The sequence below is a fragment of the Cavia porcellus genome, unplaced genomic scaffold (genome assembly GCF_034190915.1).
Source record: "Cavia porcellus strain 051 isolate PalLab524CR breed Dunkin Hartley unplaced genomic scaffold, mCavPor4.1 scaffold_14, whole genome shotgun sequence".
NCBI classification, from domain to species: Eukaryota; Metazoa; Chordata; class Mammalia; order Rodentia; family Caviidae; genus Cavia; species Cavia porcellus.
Window position 1 is genome coordinate 19,577,057 of NW_026947497.1, and position 18,571 is coordinate 19,595,627.

At 38.7% G+C, this 18,571-nt stretch overlaps 2 protein-coding genes across 3 annotated transcripts in view; both read right to left on the reverse strand.

The window, feature by feature from the left end:
• Positions 1 to 433, reverse strand: part of Bbs7 (Bardet-Biedl syndrome 7) — a 43,039-nt gene extending 42,606 nt beyond the window's left edge. For both annotated transcript variants that reach the window (XM_003477032.5, XM_013160261.3), the window contains exon 1: positions 247 to 433. In XM_003477032.5, the coding sequence (XP_003477080.2) occupies positions 247 to 282 (36 nt within the window). In that variant the 5' untranslated portion in view covers positions 283 to 433. The remainder of the gene's footprint in view (positions 1 to 246) is intronic.
• Positions 434 to 4,064: 3,631 nt separating this feature from the next.
• Positions 4,065 to 18,571, reverse strand: part of Trpc3 (transient receptor potential cation channel subfamily C member 3) — a gene marked incomplete at its 3' end in the record, with an annotated part of 68,745 nt that continues 54,238 nt past the window's right edge. Inside the window, 4 exon segments of the mRNA NM_001173031.1 lie at positions 4,065 to 4,802; positions 4,805 to 4,822; positions 4,824 to 4,894; positions 8,096 to 8,171. Coding sequence (NP_001166502.1) covers positions 4,752 to 4,802; positions 4,805 to 4,822; positions 4,824 to 4,894; positions 8,096 to 8,171 — 216 coding nt within the window.

Sequence of the window (18,571 nt, forward strand, 5' to 3'; positions counted from 1 at the left end):
CCCACGGGTTCTGCCGCTGGGGAGCAGGAGAAGGGGATCCCTGGAGGAGCCCTGGGGACCTTCGAGCATCCTGGGGACTGCGGGCGTCTGCACCATGGTGTGTGCGCCGCTTCTTTCCGTCCCCGTCCTCGTCCCAGCCACCGACTGTCACCGCCGCCCCTCTGCCCGCGCGGACTCGACAGGCGTCCTCGGAGGGAACAAACGCTTACAGGCACCGCGCCCGCCCGCCCCCTCTTCCCGGGTTACCTGTAAATAATCCGCTCGGTTTAAAACCAGATCCATGACGCCTGCACAGAGAGGCCAGCCAATGCGGGCCAGACCAGAGGTCAGAGGATGCCGACGCCCCAAGCTCCCGGCCTGGACACCCGGACCTACCACAGCCCCTCTGAGGGTCCAGCGCCACCACTGGGCTACACCGGCAGCGGCGTCGCGCGTGACGTCATCCCGCTCACTGGAGGGGCCTCGGCCTCGAAACTAAGCCCCTCCCCTTTCCACCACCTACTGACCATTCCCTCCAATCAGAGGCGGCCCCGGAAACCCGGAAACGCGGTTTCCAGAGAGACCGAAGACGCAGTTTTGGCTCCCCCGCCCCCGCGGGAGCCAGAGCTCTTTGTCCCTGTCTTTCCTTTTTGGCGTAGCGATTGCAAAGCCCGGACCGATTGCTACTTGTTTCTACCTGATAACGGAAAGAGTCCTGCAAACAATTAGACTCTTCCATTTATCCTTTTACAAAACCGAGGCTGGCCTGCGTAATGGGACCTTGTCTTAAATTAAATAAATAGAATAAAATCATTGGTTGCAGCGCAGTGGCGGTACGCTCCTACATTCTATCCCCTTATGTTATGAAAACATAAACAAAACACGAACAAAGGAAAAAAGACTGAGGACCCAAAGCACTTTTTTTCTAAATGAGAGGCGCCCAAAAGCTATAAACAGAAAAAGAAGATTGAAATACTAATTGCCCTGACTTGGTCAATACACATTATATTATATATTGAAATATCACACTATACTTCATAAATATGTACAATTATGTGTAAATTAAGAAATAAAGCAAGGAAGAAGATTCTAAAGCTAAAGTAAGTTTCTATCTTAGGAAACTAGAAAAGCAAATTAAATCCCAGGTAAAATCTCACAATCAGTTTTATACTGGGAATCAACTCAGGGCCTTGTGCTTGCTGGACAGGTGCTTACACCTTTGAGCTCCATCTCTGACCTCAGTAAGATCTTAAATGAAGATAAGATGAAGAAAAGAAAAATGGGACTGTAGCCAACCTAAATGATCATATCAGCCCCTTCAAAAGCTTCTAGAATTCTCGGGGACCAGAAATCCCTGATATAACCTTGTTTGACTAAACTAGTTATGAAGGCAAAAAAAAGTTTGTTCCACAATTAATAAGACTTCACTATTTTTAGACATTGTCTATGACAATTTACCTTGTCACTCACAAAAGCAGCTTTCATTTTATGTTTGAAATAAAATATATTAAACATGATTGGGTCAGATAATTATTGCACATTGAACCAAATTCCTTTGAATAGTCACAAAATATTTATGTTATCTTGGATTTTACAGTGTACAAAACTCTGAGGACACTGGATGCCATTTTCATGGTTCCTAAGTTGTAAGTCTATGATGCCAGACTTCTCAATAGAATCCCATACAGTAGAGGGTATTCACTGAATTTTTGACAGCAAGACTTACAAAATCTCAGACCTTTTGAATGGTATATCTAAGAAGCAATATGTTATCTTCCTTCAAAATTTTACCTTGCCTATAAATTTGAGACAAGTTTCACTATGAAGTTCAACCTGACTTTGAACTCACTTTGTAGCCTAGGTTGGCCTCAAACTTACAGCAATCCTCCTGCTTCAGCCTACCAAGTGCTGGGATTACAGGCATGCACCATCACACCAAGCCCATCTGCCCCTGTAAATAAAAAAAGAACTAAAAATACCAAAGTAGAAAAGTGATATCATAAAAACATTTGGGGGGTTAGACAGCCTTATAATGAATTGTAGGGAACTAAATGTCATTGTTTTGGATCCTGTTAAAATGTTCTCTTCCGAATTGTTGACCCTCATTTGAGCTTTGCTTTCAAATGTTCCTGTTGCAACAGAGGAAGGCAAGGATTTAACAGACCCAGGAGAACTATTAATTTTGACAACAGTCCCCTAAAGTGACCCTTACCTCACCCATCGGCAACATTAACACCTCACATCTTAGGGTGGAGTCCCTGGAAGCAAACTCAACAGGATTTGCTTGCAGTCACTCAGTGAATTTCTCAGGAGGAAAAAGAGGAGGGATATGAGCTAAACAAACACTCCCTGTCAGCTCGGGTCTGGGCTTCAGTCACCCCTTCAGGAGCACTTCTAGAGCAACAAAGGCAACCCCACTCTGTTTTAAGAGACGAAGTTTTGTACCCCAGTCAGTCATGAGTGCTGGGAAGCCGCAGGCCTGCCCTGCAGGGCGAGGCTGAGGGCGAAGCTCTGGAAGTGGTTAGGGGAGCTGCGCAGGGGTGTGGGAGATGGCCTGGGCCCAGGACGGGTCAGAGCAGGGCACTGACGCCATCAGTAGCACCACTGTACCTTCTCACCATCTCTTAACTAGCACCTCAAAACTGTGAAGAAGCAGAAAACAAAATACTAATTCTCTACCAGGAAGGAAGGAGGAGAAAGGGAAGGAGAAGAGGAAGGAAGGGGAAGAAGAAGGGGAGAAAGAAAGAAAGAGAGAGAGAGAGAGAGAGAGAGAGAGAAAAGAGAACACAGACATGTGGATACACACAGGCTGTGAATGCCGATTTTTACCTTCACAGCTCTCTGACCTTCGAGTCCAAGGATCCCAAGCTGAACGTGCCCTGCTCAATCAGCTTTTTCTCAGTTTTTCCCAATCTCAACTAGGAAAATTATTACATATGTATTCTGTTTCTTAGTTGTGAGTAAAAACTTTCCCACTTAGAATCCTAGACAAATAAGATTTTAAAACAATCTATTATAGAAACTCCATTTCTTTACTATTTTAATGTAGACTATAGCATCATACAACAGTGGGAAAATCTGATTTTATTCAGTTCTAAGGTATGACATAAAAATATAAAATGTGAAAAAATGTTTAAGACAAATACTATTAACAGAGCAAAAATTTTGAAGTATTTCACAATGGTAGAAAAATGTATAAAATCTTTTTAATTTAGCTTCCCAAAAGGGAACATTAAGAAGTAATCTTTAAACTGGTCATGGTGGTTCATGACTGTAATCTCAGCTAACCGGGAGGCTGAGGCTAAAGGATCCCAAATTTGAAGTCAGCCTGGATAATTTAAAGAGACACCTTGCTGCAGAGGGACTGGGAATGTAGTTCAGTGGTAGAATGCCCTGGGTTTGACCCCCAGTGTGTGCGTGCGTCGCATGTGTGCGTGTGCGTGCGTGTGCGTGTGTGCGTGAGTGCGTGACGGAGAGAGAGAAACCGAGAGAGACAGAGAGAGGAGATAGGGAAGAGAGAGAGAGAGAGAGAGGAAGGAAGGAAGACAGAAGGGAAAGAAGGAGGAAAGAGAAAGAGAAAGAAAGAAAAGAAAGCGTAAGGAGAGGAAAGGAAGGAAAACTGATGAACTCTGAGCGATGGTCGTGCTTTACGGGAACAGACTGAAGAGACCCAGGAGGATAAACACCACTGCGTGGGAGAAAGTCACGGGGAAGCACAGACATTAGCAGGACTCTGTTCAATACTGGCACGGCACAGTCTGGTTTGTGTAGAAAGAACCGAAATCTTTTCATAGCAGTAAAGGTGTCGCAGTGGTGAGCAATGACGGCAGGAGCTGTGTCCGCAGCACAGAGAGCTCCTGAGGAGCCCCGGCCCCTCTTCCCAGACAGTCATGACTCATTCATTCCAAACTCAGAATGGAGTAACGGGACAAGACAGGAAGTCGGTGGCAGACACTAAAGATTACAACGAAACAACTGTGCAGCACAGCCCCCAACTTTAGAAGGAACTTGGCACCCCACTGATTACATTCACTGTACTGAAAAAAAAAATGAGTATAAGAAAGCAAATGAGAATATATTTTAGAAAAGGCTTTTAATGTGTTTTGAACAATTTTAGAAACTTAAATATGCAATGTAATTGTATTTTCTATTAAGCCATTTCATTGTTAAATTCGTCACTCAGGGCTCAATAGTTCTAGGGTAATCAGTAATGTCTAAAGCTCTAAGAAATTCTTACCAAGTCATAGTTGGCCTTCTTCAGTTTCTATTAAAAAAAAATCTCTTCAGCATTTGGACAAGGGAAGGTATGCTACATATTGATAATCTTTTATTTGTATTTTATTGGCAGTCAATTTAGTTGGCTTAAACATTTATTGAGCACCTACTATGTACCAGGCACTGTACTAGATGCTGGGAGACACAAAGATGAATATAACATGGTCCCTGTCCCCAAGGACTTGACAGTCTCTTGGAGCCAAACAAGTAGTACAAAGACATAGAGTATACTCCAAAAGGGACAAAAAAAATTGATAATGTAATATTAGGCCTTTAAATACAAAGGTAACATCATTGTTTATAATGTCAAGGCAGACAATCAAAATGCATTTTCATGTGGTAAAACAGGAAATTATTGAGACCTAACTAGTAAAGGTTCACATGATAAAGGTAGGTAATACTAAAAATGTACATCATAATTTTCAAGTATGTCATACTTAGAAATATTATTGCCCACATTTGTGCTATATTCGAAGTCAGGATTCCAGGGGTCGGTGTCATTCACATCTCAGCACGCTGGGATTCAGTTTCTCACTCAGTTTATGAATCAGAACGGCTAATTCCTCAGTTGCTTGGCTCTTGTCTTCCAAAAGTTCATAACGAAGGCTGGAGATATCTTGCTTGATTTCTTTTAATTCACCTATAGTATTTGTATTAAAATACAGATGTATAGTTGGTGATTCGCTCTTAGGTTTAGAAAACAAAGTAAAATTCATCCAAACGAATACATTTACTCCATAAAATCTCCAAGATAGCTTTGTCAGTTTTTCCTTTCAAATGTTTAAAAAAGTATCTCTTTAAAAAGAAACAAGTACACACACATGTGTGTGTACCTTTTTTAAAGGCTATAAAAACAATCCACTGATTTTAAGAGTAAAACTCACCTTATCACATTTGCTGGGAATCAAACCCAGAGCCTCTTGAATACTAGGCAAGAACTGTACACCAAGCTACTCCTCAGCTCTAAGCAAGACATTCTGCTAACTGATCTACCACACTGTACCTATCCATGGGGTGGGGGGCTCTGTTCAGACACGGGCTTGACACCAACCTCAGATGTGTCCCATTGCTGCCATCAAAGGGAGTCCTAGCAAAACTGAACATCCTGAAACAACTGAGAATGAATTCTCAGAAGTAAATTTTAAACCAAATTTGAAGGAAGGGAAAGGAAAATACACAGGGATGAAGGCGATGGTAATAAATATGGGATCAGCAAACACAGATTAGTTTGTCTGGCACAGGGCATCAGTCATAATAAAGCCACGGGCAGCCCAGAAACTGAGCTCGGGTGTGAAGCCAGCAGCATGTGTAGATTTCACTTGCTCTTAAAGGACAGGAGTTTTGATATTAAACAACTGCTCCCATAATTCAGCTCTGCAGTATTTTGAGCATATGGAGTTTATGATTAAAAACTGGATTGTTTTATAAATAATTATAATGTAGATAAAGTCATTTATTCTAAGCAGTAAATTTTGGGGGGAGAATTTTACCTTGAACCTAAAAAGTAATTTTGAGAATCACTGGTATGTTGCCTTAGTTTTTTGTTTTTTTTTTTTTTTTCTTCCTTCAGCACTGGGGATTGAACCCAGGGCCTTCACTGAACCACAACCTCAGCCTCCCCCCAATCTGTTTTTATTTTGAAACAGAGTTTCAATAAATGGCAAAGGTGTCCAGGCTGGGCTGGAACTTGGGTGTGAACAAGGTATGCGCAGCTTCACTTAGCTTTTTAATAAACTGAATGGCATGTAAAACATATCTGTGAGAGTGCCTCCTGACATCCTTTTAAAATTATATATTGTTATTTTTAATTGACACATAGAATTACATGCATTAACAGTACAACATTTCACCTTGCTATCTTTAAGGTGTTTTAAAATATAATTTAGATGTTCTTTTATTATAAAAAAGTTAGATAAGTTGTGAGACATTTTTATTGTTGTTATTTGGTTTTGTTTTTTGAAATAGGGTATCACTGGCAGTGCAGACCTGGCTGTATAATTCAGGCTGGGCTTGAACTTACTATGTAGCCCAGGCTGACCTCAAACTCATGGTAAACCTCCTGCCTCAGCCTCTGGTGTGCTGGCATTACAGACATGCACCACCACACCTGGCAAGAATCTGAGAATTTTTATGCTCATATCTTGTACTCTAGTAACTACTTTGAAGATAACAATATGCATTGTGTTAACTATTGTTATTCTCCTATTATTTTGTTATAAATTTTGTTTTTTCCATAAAATAAAAAAGATAAAATAGAAGAGAACCACACACAAAAAAGAAATTGTAACTCATCCTCAAGAATACATATAGAACATTTGTGAACTCCTTTTGTGACAAAAGAAAGAAAGAAAGAAGAAAGAAAAACAGAAAGAAAGAAAGATCCTTCCTTTGCCATATAGCAGAACAAATTAAAATGATCCCATCTGAAACTACAAATCCGGTATCCCCATCCTCTCTTTCCTGGTGCTGGGGATTGAGCCCAGGGTCTTCCAAATGTGAAGCAAGTGCTCTACAACTGAGCTTTACCCCAGCCTAGGTACATTTTCTTACACCGTTCAGTATCACAGTAGACACCTTTCACTTCCCTCCTGCCCTGTCCTTCCCTGTTTCTGAGTCACATGGAGATGATACACTACTGTTGTAGCCTGTCAAAACGGAAAACACAATGCAAAACCTTTCTGGGTTCAACCATTTCAGATTTTAGTTTTCTCATTTGTTAAATGAGGAACTATCTTATCTAGCATGCTATATAGTTTAGATAGTCAACTTTCTCATTAAGAACTTTGTTTAAAACTCAATTCTTATTAACTTTCCTGTTGTGAAAGGGATAGAAAATGCTGCTTATTTGGGGTGTTATGGCTATGTCTTCCTCCCATTTACTTTAATTTAGTTATTTCTATATTCCAAGTATGAATATGGAAGTTTCTACTTTCTAAGCCACACTCCTATCCAATTCCATCTTCCTGAGACCATTTCTAGCCCATACCAATCGGATTTTTGCTGCTATCAATCATATTATAGATTTCATTTCTATATCCACATACTATTGGATTAACTGAATTTACAAGAGATTCCTTGTATTAATCAGGTGATGATTTTGAAATTCATCAACAACTTTACTAAGCTTCGGTCTTTCTTATTAATGTAGCTCAACCTAGCAACATCTCATTGGTGTTGAAAGGTATAATTTCCATTTTTAGAGCAATATTCCAGTTTTCTTTCTTTCTAACACAAGTCTTGTGTTTTAGTGCTCTTCTTGAACTTTTGCTGAAAAATTTTTACAGTTCAGACAGAGCTTCTGCCTAGAACATACATGCATTGAAAAGTAGACACAAGTACATAGAAAGCCAAGGAGAAAAGTGAAATTCAAAAGAGAAACCTCAGACAAGAAAAATGAACTTGAGCTTTGGTTTTGGACAACAAAAGAGAGTTTTCTTCTGAAGCCATGTGGGATTCTGTGTGAGTCAAACATTCTTTCACTCACAACATTGAAAAAGTGTTAAAACTAATGTGAACCCATGAAAATCAGAATGGATATTACCAACTACTTAAACAAATAAGCACTTAAAAACTCCTTGCAAGAAGGCGGTCTTCACATTTTAAGCATTAGTTAGAGTTCTATGAATAGAGACAAACTGCCTCTGATTAACATTTTTAGTAACAATTTACTTAAAAAATAGAGTTTTAGAAAAGTACTTTAAGAGTCTCACGTCAGTCATGTCCATCTTGGAGGAACCTAACTGTAACCTGAGTTTGGATTTTCAAACTATGCTTCTGTGTGATATTTTCCATGATCATTAATTGGCTCTCAAAAGGATGCTTCTCAATTGGAGATGCTTACCTTCATTAACTTCATCATTTTCTTTGTCTACTTGTGCTTTCAAAACATACCGCTTTATAAGTCTTTTCATTATCTGCTGTAGGGCAAAAAGAAATAACTATGTCACCAAATGATACCTGTAAGTGCCCTAGATTTTACTCTCCAAAGAGAACATACCTGTGAGCAAACAACTTGGAGGAGAATTTTATATAACTACTCATAGAATTAGCGAGGTTTCTGAATTCAATTTCTTTTTAACCTTCTACTGAAATTTATCGCATAGTCTACAAACACTTTTTTGTTTCAGCAGTGAAAATATCTTTTTTTAAAAAAAAGTAAGCTGGAAGATTTCAATTCATGTTCTTTCAACTAATGGTTTTTCACTAAGGTGCACTGATGCTACATTATTGCTTACAAGTACTACCTAATTTCCCACCATTAAATATATCTATAAATATGTAGTACAGTATATTTATAGATATATATATGTACGAATATGGGCTCAGTAAAAGAATTTGGAAAACACAGCGAACAACAAAAGAAATAAAATAATCGATAACTCCACAATCTAAAGACAATCACTGTTATTATTTTGGCATGTGCCAAAATACTTTTTCTTTAAACTGTGTGTGTGTGTGTGTGTGTGTGTGTGTGTGTGCAATTATAAGTATTACATATTATGTTTTCTGAATATCACCTATCTGTTGCATACGTCACCCAATGGCAGCATGTATTGTGACTATTTTTGCAATCTAAATAAGTAATCTTAGAGGATAATTATTTATTCACACAGAAGAAACTGGAGCCCTACCACCTAACATAAATACAAAAATTCCAGTTCACTGTAAACGTGAAAGACAACGTTTTTGAATCCTTTAAAAGTAAGTATATCTGGGCTGGGGGTTTAGCTCAGTGGCATAAGCGCCTGCTTGGCAAGCACAAGGTCCTGAATTCAATCCCTGGTACCAAAATAAATAAATAAATAAATAATAAAAGTAAGTATATCGATTTCAGAGTACAGCTAGATTTTTAAAAAGCAAGATGAAAAATTCTAATTACAACAGAAAATTTTGATAGATTCAACTTTATTGTAATTTAAAACTGTTGATAAAGACATAAAGGAAGTGGAAAGGCAAGTCACCAACTAGAGGAAAATAACAATAATACTTTGATGAATATCTTGGATACAAATATAGAAAGTTTTAAATAAGAAAAACAATCAAACTCTCAAAAATGGTCAAAAGGCAAACAGGCATTTAAAGGATTGAAACATGAACGGTCAACAAAGTTATGAAACAAACTCAAACTCTTTTCTTAGGGAACACACAACATGTCTGAAAAGAGATATAATTTTACATCTCATAAAAGGAACAACAAATCTGATAAGAGCAAAAGTGGAAAAGACACGGACGAATGGGGACTTTATACTTGGCTTGTATCAGTATAACTAGACCACCTATTTGGGAACAATTTGGCATTATCTTTGAATACTGGTACATGCTTTCACGCAGAAAGTCTATTTCCTGGTATACTACCTGGAGAAAATGTAAGGGGCACAGCAGTGTCGACAGCAAGCCTGTTCTAAGTACCAAACACTGGAAACAATCTAAGCAAATATCAACAGGAGAACAGACAGATTACTGTACAATACAGTGTCATTGCACCCATTAATGAAATTAATAAGCCACAGCCACACACAAGTGTGGATGAATCTTAGAAGCATAAAGTTGAATGAAAAATTCCTGATGACTTCACAAAGTGAGAAACTTTTTATAAAGTTCAATATTTGTTATGTATATATTTTTTAATGTCAATATATATAATTAACCTGTGTTTGAAAGAAAACCAAAGCAAGACAATTAGAAACCCAGAGGTCAGGAGAGTGATTCCCTCCTGGAGGCAGAGGGGTGGAACAGAAGCAATGGATAACGTTATCTCTGTCAAGTTTCATAAGTGTGCACAGAATAATGACTCATACTTTGGTATGTGTTACACATATTCTTGTGCATGTATCAAATACTGCATTTAAAAGATAAAAGAAAGAAAAATAAAATGCAGACATAATGAAAATAGAAAATAGACCCCAATTTTAGGGAAGTAGCAATTATAAAGGTAAGAGACCCATTAGATACTAAGGTAAAGTAAGGCGGGGAGGGGATCTTGGATGACTGGAAATGTCAGTTTCTGAGAATAACAGATACAAAAGAGTCCATGTAATTGACATGGAAAAGCCCAGTTTTCTGTCATAGTAAAATACACAACCTATTGAATTGTGGTGGAATCCAGACCCTGGATTCACACTGGAAAACTAGATCTTAAACTCATACATTCATTTGGCACATATTTATCAAAAGTCAATTCTGTGCCAAGAACTGTACCACAGGCCACGGATCAACACTGAACATAGTCTCTAGTGCTGCAAAACGTCACATCTATACAGAACAATTCACTGTGCCAGGTGAACATGTCAGGGATCTAATTACATTGAGAGACTAGGGAAAGCAGATTCTTCTAGAAAGAGAATATCATGTCATATGCATCAGTTAAAAGCAGCTTGAAAGGGAGTAAGAAAATTAATCCCCAGGGAAGACTTTTATCAAGTAGTGTTGACACAACAGATTAGCCTTATTGGAAAGTTAAAATTAGATTTCTGCTTCACATTAGGAGGAGGAAGAAAATGAAGAGAAGGAAGATGAAGAAGACAAGGAAGAGGAAAGGAGAGGCCAGTAGAGGGAGGTAGAAAAAGAAGAGGATGCTGGGCCTGGGAGGAGCCCACCAAGAAGCCAACTGGCCAGCCTTTCTGGTAAAACGTGCAAGCCATGAGGGTTCCAGGAAGAGAAAAGTCAGCGCCTCCCATGAGCCTACCTACACGTGGGATGAGAATCAAACACACCCCTGCCAACCCCTTTTCCCCCACCCCTGCCCCGTAAGCAACCGGTGGGTTCAGAGGACTGGCCCAACGGATAGCAACTAAGGTACATAAAGCAACTAAATTCTTGTATTGTTTCATTCATTTTGCAGGCCTTGGGTCAGGGCTGAGCTCTCCTGGGAGGATGACAGTATGCAATATAGCAAATATGGAGATTTCCTTTCATTTTGTCTTTGAAATCCAATATTGTTCTGTTTTGCTTTGTTCTGATTAATTGTTTCACTTTATTCAATATTCTGTTTTGATTGATTACATTCTGTTTTGCTTTTACTATATCTGATGGAACGGACAACCATTGTGAAGATAACAAGACGTAGCTATTGCTGTTTTCCTAATATCCTGCTTTGAAGTTCTGTACCAATTTTGCTGCTTTGTTTTGATTGGTTTTGTTTTGTTGGATTTTAGTATCTTTAAAATAAAAAAGGAAAAAGAAGAGGAAGAAGAGAAGAAAAAGAAGAAAGGAAGAGGAGGAAGAAGAGGAAGAAGGAGAAGGAAGACAGAAGCAGAAAAATGATTAAAGATATAAATGGGTAAAGCAAAATTTTTAAAGAACAAGGAAAATATTTTTGAAAATATAAAGAAAAAACCATTATAAATGAAAATACAAATCTGATTATATTCAGACAACTGTATAACCTTATATAATAAAGGGCACCAGTAATCTGATGTCAAACGGTATTTTTCCTGTTGTGCTAGAGTTAACAAGTCCTAAACTGGTGAAAAGGCCTGGTCATCACTGGTAGTCAGGGCCAGTCACCTCTGCTGGGGTTTACTGAGAATCTCACCCACCTCCTCCTGCCCCACCGTAAGGCAAGGGGCCCTGGGCCTCCAGAGAGACGTCATTCTGTCCCTTCTCTGTGTGGAACGCAAGAGGGCTTCTTCTCCCTCCAGACAGGAAGGGGTGGGGAATCCCAAACGTCTGCTCATGAAGATGAGGGACCCTGGCAGTCTGTTCCCAACGAATGTCTGCTCTGGAAGACTTGCTGGCCTGCTCTGGCATTTAAGTCAGAAAGAAAAACAAAAAGAATGGGCAGATAAGGGAGGAGCAGCCAGGGGGTTAACCTGTGCTCCCCTTACTCTCCAGAGCAGGGCTTTGCACTGGGTGGGAGGAAGGCATAGAAAGTAATGATTGGAGTGGGACTTGGCCCACACCTGAAATCCCAGCTCTCAGGAGACTGAGGAAGGAGGATGGAGTCCAGCCTCGGTAATTTGGCAATTTAAGAAAACCCCATTTTAAAATGGAAGAAGGGAAAGAAGGAAGGAAGGAAGGGAGGGAGGCAGGTAGACAGGTAGTGTGCATGCTGAGGATGGAGCGCTCTGGGGAGGCCCTGGGTTCAACCTCCAGCACCGGGAGGAAAAAAGCCAGTGAGTGAGACAATCTGCTGGCTAAGTGGGCCTGGAAGAGGACCATCCTCGGGACAGCACTGAACCCAGACGCATGTGGCAGCAGATTCCATCTCCTTACCCCAGCCCTGGAGTTTCCCGCTAAGGCCCCGCCCTTTCAGGGAGCAAATTGCATGTTTACAAACAATGCCATTCGCATTTTAGTTGGTAAAGAAAGTGAACATAACTCAGAGCTTTAATGTCCTTATTTAGAATTCTTTATAAAGGTTTTATTTCAAAATCCTATTTCTGCAAAAATTAAAACTTCTTAAAAATTACGGTGAAAGCACAATGCATGTAGAGTAAAAAAAAAAAGAATCCTGGATTTCAATACAGGCGTTTATTTACTGGCTGAGAGAATTTAAGACACTCAGTCTCTAAGCTTTTCATTCTCTATAATGGGTATGATGCAACTAAGTTTATAAAAAGTTGTCTAGTTGAGTGTGGTGCCCCACATCTGCAATCTCAGCACTAGGGAGGCTGACGCAGGAGGGTAACTGTGAGTTCAGTGTCAGCATGGGCAACATAGAGAGTTCAAGGCCAGCCTAAACTATGTAGGGAGACCCTGTTGCAAAAAAACAAAACAAAACAAACAAATGATACTTGTGCAGATTAATCAAATGCATGTAAAAGTATAGCTCCTACTTACAAAAAGTTACCTACTTACCTGCAGGGAAAATTATGTTTATAGACCTAAACTTTCCCCTTCAGAATTTGATATGTTTTAATTTTGCCATATATATCCAAAAAATGTCACCTCAAATATATTCCCCACTGTGCAAAGTCTGAGCCTCCCTATCAGGCAAGAAGATCCCTGATGTAGCAAGGACATCAGTTTCCCCATATAAGACACTGGCAGGTAAGAGTCCACCCTCTCTTCCATGTTGGAAAGGGAATTCAAGCAAATCCAAAATGATCTGCCTCTCAGCAAGGAGTCACCATTTCCATTCCACTAGGCAATCTGTCTGGTGAACTCGAGGCAGTGTGGTGTAGTAGTTGATAAAGACTCCTTAAGGTCTCTTTTCTCCTATTGTAACAGTTTCTGAGGGAAAAAAAAATCTGTTTTTACCATTCAACTACCTCCTGCCTTTCATTTTGAATAAAACATTTAAGAACGTGTACAGAGGCAAATTTCCAGGGTTTGATTTGTGATTTCCATGATTTGCAAGATGTGGAAAAGCTAGAATATATCTTATAAATGAGGTAGGACATGTATATTACTCAGTATAACTATTATCTTTCCTTATCTATACTTCTGTAAGATGAATGTTGATTATACTATCTTAGTAATGATGTAAAATGGTCTCTCCAAGGCATAAATAATTTAATGAGCAAAATAAAAGCTAGATATAGGAAACAGAGAGATAGACTTTAAGGTGATACAAAGGGATGTGAGGATGACGAAAGACAGAAAGGAAGGGAGGAAAAGAGAAATAAAGAGGATAAAGATGCAGTATGTGTAAGTAGCCAGTCCCCAAGATGAATGTATTTATTATACACTGCAAACATATACCAATAAAACCTTTTCTAAAATGATGCTACAGCAGGCAAGGGCCATCAAACTCGTGTCACAAGTAAAATACCATTTTAAGTTTTCTTTTAATTGAACTCCCAATAGATTCTTTCATCAGTCAAGTACCCAAAGATAAATTAATCAGTAACAGAATTCATTTTTTTCCTCTACGTAAAATTGCTAACACAATAGAGGTCTGTGGATTAACTCCCACAGAACTATTCACCTAATTCCACAACCTCCAAGAATGATCTGCACTTCTTAGTGTGAGTGTGAGACATTCTTTCCCAAAGATGTTGTGACTTTATGGTGTGGACTGTGGATTTTCTCCATCCAGGATATGGAAAGCCCAGAGGGAGGTTCCCCAAACTGGAGCTCATGGTTACTTTTTTCACCCGTCCCCGAGACTGGAGGGAGGAATGAGCAGGGGTGGCTGAATCCTTCCTTCCTAAAGACTCAAAATTTTTCTTTTCACTTACTTATTTTTTTACTGATTTAAATTTAACTGACAATTGTTAAGAACTCTCTCAGTTACTTTTACATGCCTGCTTTCATTTATTTCTACGGAGAAGTTAAATTCGAAGATAGGTTCTGCATTACGAATTTTAGCATCTAAAATGTGAGACTGCAGGTAATGACACTGATTTGGACAAACAAGAAACTCAACAGCACAGCGTGACACTGAGGGAAGGAGCTTGGGTGCCAGTGGGTTTTTTTTTTTTTTGTATTATTTTCATACTATTCATTTCCAGACTCCCTGAAAGATTTCCATTACACAGCCCCCCATGTCAGCTGTAAATCAGAGCCTGCCACTTTTCCAAGACAGCTATTTTTATCCATTTGGGGAAAATTTTAGCTATTAGAAAACAACTCTTTTGTATTGAGTCAAAGCTGCGCCTTCTCACTAGTGGTCTAATTTCTGATTTTTAGGACAACACAAAATAAATTTGCTGCTGCTTCTATTTAACTTTCAAATATCCCCTCTTCTGGGTTTTCCTAAGTTCCATAACATTTTATTTCTGTTTCTTTGTTTTTTATATTTATTTCTGTGTCATACATAGACTTTGTTTTTCATATGTAGACATTTTTATACCACCTAATGGAAAGATTCCTGAAGGCATGGACTATATATTTGTATCTTCATAACCTGGTACCATGTATAACTGAGGTCGTTCTGAATGTGCCACGAAGCTCCTGGGATCGGAGCTCAATGAGAATGTCTCATTTTGCTCACTTTAAAGAAGAATTGATGAGCTAGAGATACAGCTCAGTGACAAAAGCACCTGGCAGGCAAGTGCAAAGTCCTGAGTTTGAGACCCATACTGAAAGAAAGAAAGAGAAAGAACTGTCACACACTTACAATAAAACCAAGCTAGCAATGATCACCTTCATGGACAAAATAAGAGACCACTACCTGAGTCCAACACTAGGTGGGCCAAAGGATTCCCAGGCTGAAATTGGTTGTTAAGACATAACTGCCATAGCTACTGAAGACACCATAAACAATAAGATCAAAGTACATCTGTGTATTTCTAATTTGAAATAATCAAGCTCACACAGGTACAGTAAAAGGCTAAAATTGGCAGAACTCAATCACAGATATCCTTCCAGTTTTTATATTGTATAGACAAAACATCCTTTGATTTTAAAAATATTCTCTATGCAGTAAAAGAATTTACATCACAATGTTATAATAATTAATTATAATAGAAAGGCTGCCATTGATTAAAACATTTTTAAAATTCTGTCTCTGTTTCCCATTGGGCACATTTGGATCCTGTATTGAAGAAATCCTTGAGGAAGAAGCCCTTATTTCAGTATAAACATACAAGGTGACCATTGACCAGAGCCTCAGATATTTTGAAAGTAGATGCAGGTATTTTTGAAAACATGTGAAGTCACAGGACTGAGTTTAATACTATGAGTAATACTATGAGTTCAGTAACTATAGACTAGTGCAAATCCTTTTTGTCTTATAACTAATTACACAACAGTAACTCTCTAAAGACATTCTGACAATGTTCAGAGTAGTGATAGCAGCAATAGAGTTCGTGTATTTCAAGGCATATCACTTTAAAGGAAAAAAAAATCTCTGTTTAACAGACTAAATTCTGGGAACTGTTTACAGGCTGGTTCTTCCCTATAATAATATTGCATGAAATGAAATTCATTAACGGGCAAACAATTGTTACAACTCATTTCCATGGACTGAATATTTTGTTCATCCTGAATTCGTGTAGTAGAGATAATTAAGTCACAAAGGTAGAGCGCTTAGGAACGAGATCAAGTGACCTTATAAAGGGGACCCTGGACAATTTCTTTGGCCTTTTTCTGCCATGTGAGGACACAGTGAGAAAGAACACAGTGTCTATGAAGCAAGAAGCTTCCCCAATAAACAAGTGCCTTATGTTGGACTTTGGGATGCAAGAACTGTGGGAAGTACGTGCTTGGTGTTAGGGCCACCCAGCGTTTGTTACAGCAGTCTGAATGGATGAAGACTCTCATGGAGCTGATAATAGAGAGATTTTATCTGAAGATAATTATGGCATTTATAAAATGATTGGTGTGTATATAGCTAGCGGAGACTTTTCCCCATCTAGACTTTCTCTTTTTCTACTTTCGCTTTTTGGGAGCTGCAGCAGATCATACCAGAGGCCAATAATTCCCCCTACACCCCTAACAATTCTTCTTCTTAGAAACATGAAATATATGGATTCTAGAGTCTCTAGAAGAGTCTCTTTTAGCCAGTGCCACCTCATAAAGAGGTCTAACAATTTTCAGCCAATCAGAAGTTTGAATTTGATAGTAAAGATGAGATTTTTGTACTTCTAAATCATTCAAAGCAATAAGAAGAATAAGAAACAGAAACAAACTGTCTTTTATAAAATGTTGAGGCATCCATAAACCACTTAAAAAGCTCAGATGGGTTTGTGTGGAAAATGATCAGGGCAGGACTACTGTGGTGTGTGTTGGAGGGAGAGATCTGTTACTTGTATGGAGGGAAGTGTTATTCATTCATAAGGAAAATAATGAATGAACTCCATTCACAATCCTGTGCTTAAAGGAAAATTCCCACTAACTCAGTACAGTGATGGTGAACCTTTTAGAGATGATTGCCCAAAGTGCAATCCAAAACCCACTTATTTATCGAAAAGTGCCAACGCTGCTATTAAATCTGAATACTGAGGTTTCAAATTAGAAAAAACAACAGTGATCCAGTGCTTGGCTGCTGGGACAGCTTGGCTCATGTGCAGACAGAGAGGGCTCTGCGTGCATGCTGTGGACAGGTTCAGCACCACACCTGGGATGTGTCCCCAAAGCTTCAACCCCATTCCAGCCTCCTACAAGCAGCTGTTTAAGAACTTGCTTAATTTTAAAAGTGAGTAAGACTCTAGAGAGAATATATATATACCAAGAATACAAGAAAAAAAGGATGAAATAAACATCCGAGAATGGTCATCAAAATGTAGAGAACAGATAAAAGCATGTAATGCCATTATTTAAAGATGCCATTTAAAAAACATGTAAAACAATCATGTCTTTGAAATAACAGCACAAAGAATTCAAGGAAAATGTGAATTGAAAGAAGGATATGATATATAAGCTGATAAATTTCAAGGGATAAAAATATCAGAATAACTGAGAAGCAGCACAAATGAAGACAGAGATAAAACACAGCACGAGAAAAAGAAAGCCAAAATTTGGAATACGAACAATTCAAAAGGAACAGAGAAAACATGGCAGCTATGGGGGACAGCCAAAGAAAGCCAGCAGGCATCCGATCGTGGCCTCTGAAGAAGCGACCCAGAACAACAGAAGAAAGAATACTGCAAGATGTAATTCAGAAAAGTCACTCAGAACTTGAAGAAGATTCATGTATAGATTGAAAGGCTGCAGTGTGTGCCAGGAAAAATTGATACATATCCATCTACAGAGCAACAAATAGGATATTTGATTTAAAAGATAAAGAAAATTTGAGATGTTCAACTCAAAACTTGAGATCAACTATATGAGGAAAACAATCAGGCTGGCTTCGAACACTTCCACTAGTATAGAACGGTGCCTACAAACACATTTTAAAGGGAAGTCCTTAAAGAATTTTTTACCTGCTCAACATAAATACATAGAAAAAAGAACCCGGTGTGAAATAACCCCAAAGCAAAGTTCCTGTGACCTGTTCTTGAAGAAACTCTAAGAAGACATGTTTAGGCTGACAAACAGATTTTAATGGAAAATTATGCTGAAGACTGACTGGTAGGGAGTTCAGATTCTGCCTACCTGTAGGACTAAAACTAAAACAAATCTGGATACAATCCTAACAAGGTAGGGAAAGGATCAGCATAGGCCAACCCAAAATTTGTCTAAGGATTATGTTGAGCTGAAAGCAATTAAGAAATAGTAAAACAGGAAGAAATTTGCAACAGAAATCCCAATAGAATACTCTGTAAACTAGACAAGCTTATTCTAAAATTCAAATAGAAAAGAAAAAGAACAGCCAGAAAATTGTGTAACACAAAGGTACTGAAACAAGAATGGTGTATATGCATATGTTGTTAGTTTTATTTTTACAAAATTATAATAATTGAAATAATGTAGATACACAGCCTGAAAAATGGATCAATAAAACAGAAAGGAAAATCTCAAAGTAAATCTAAATAGATACGGGAATTTA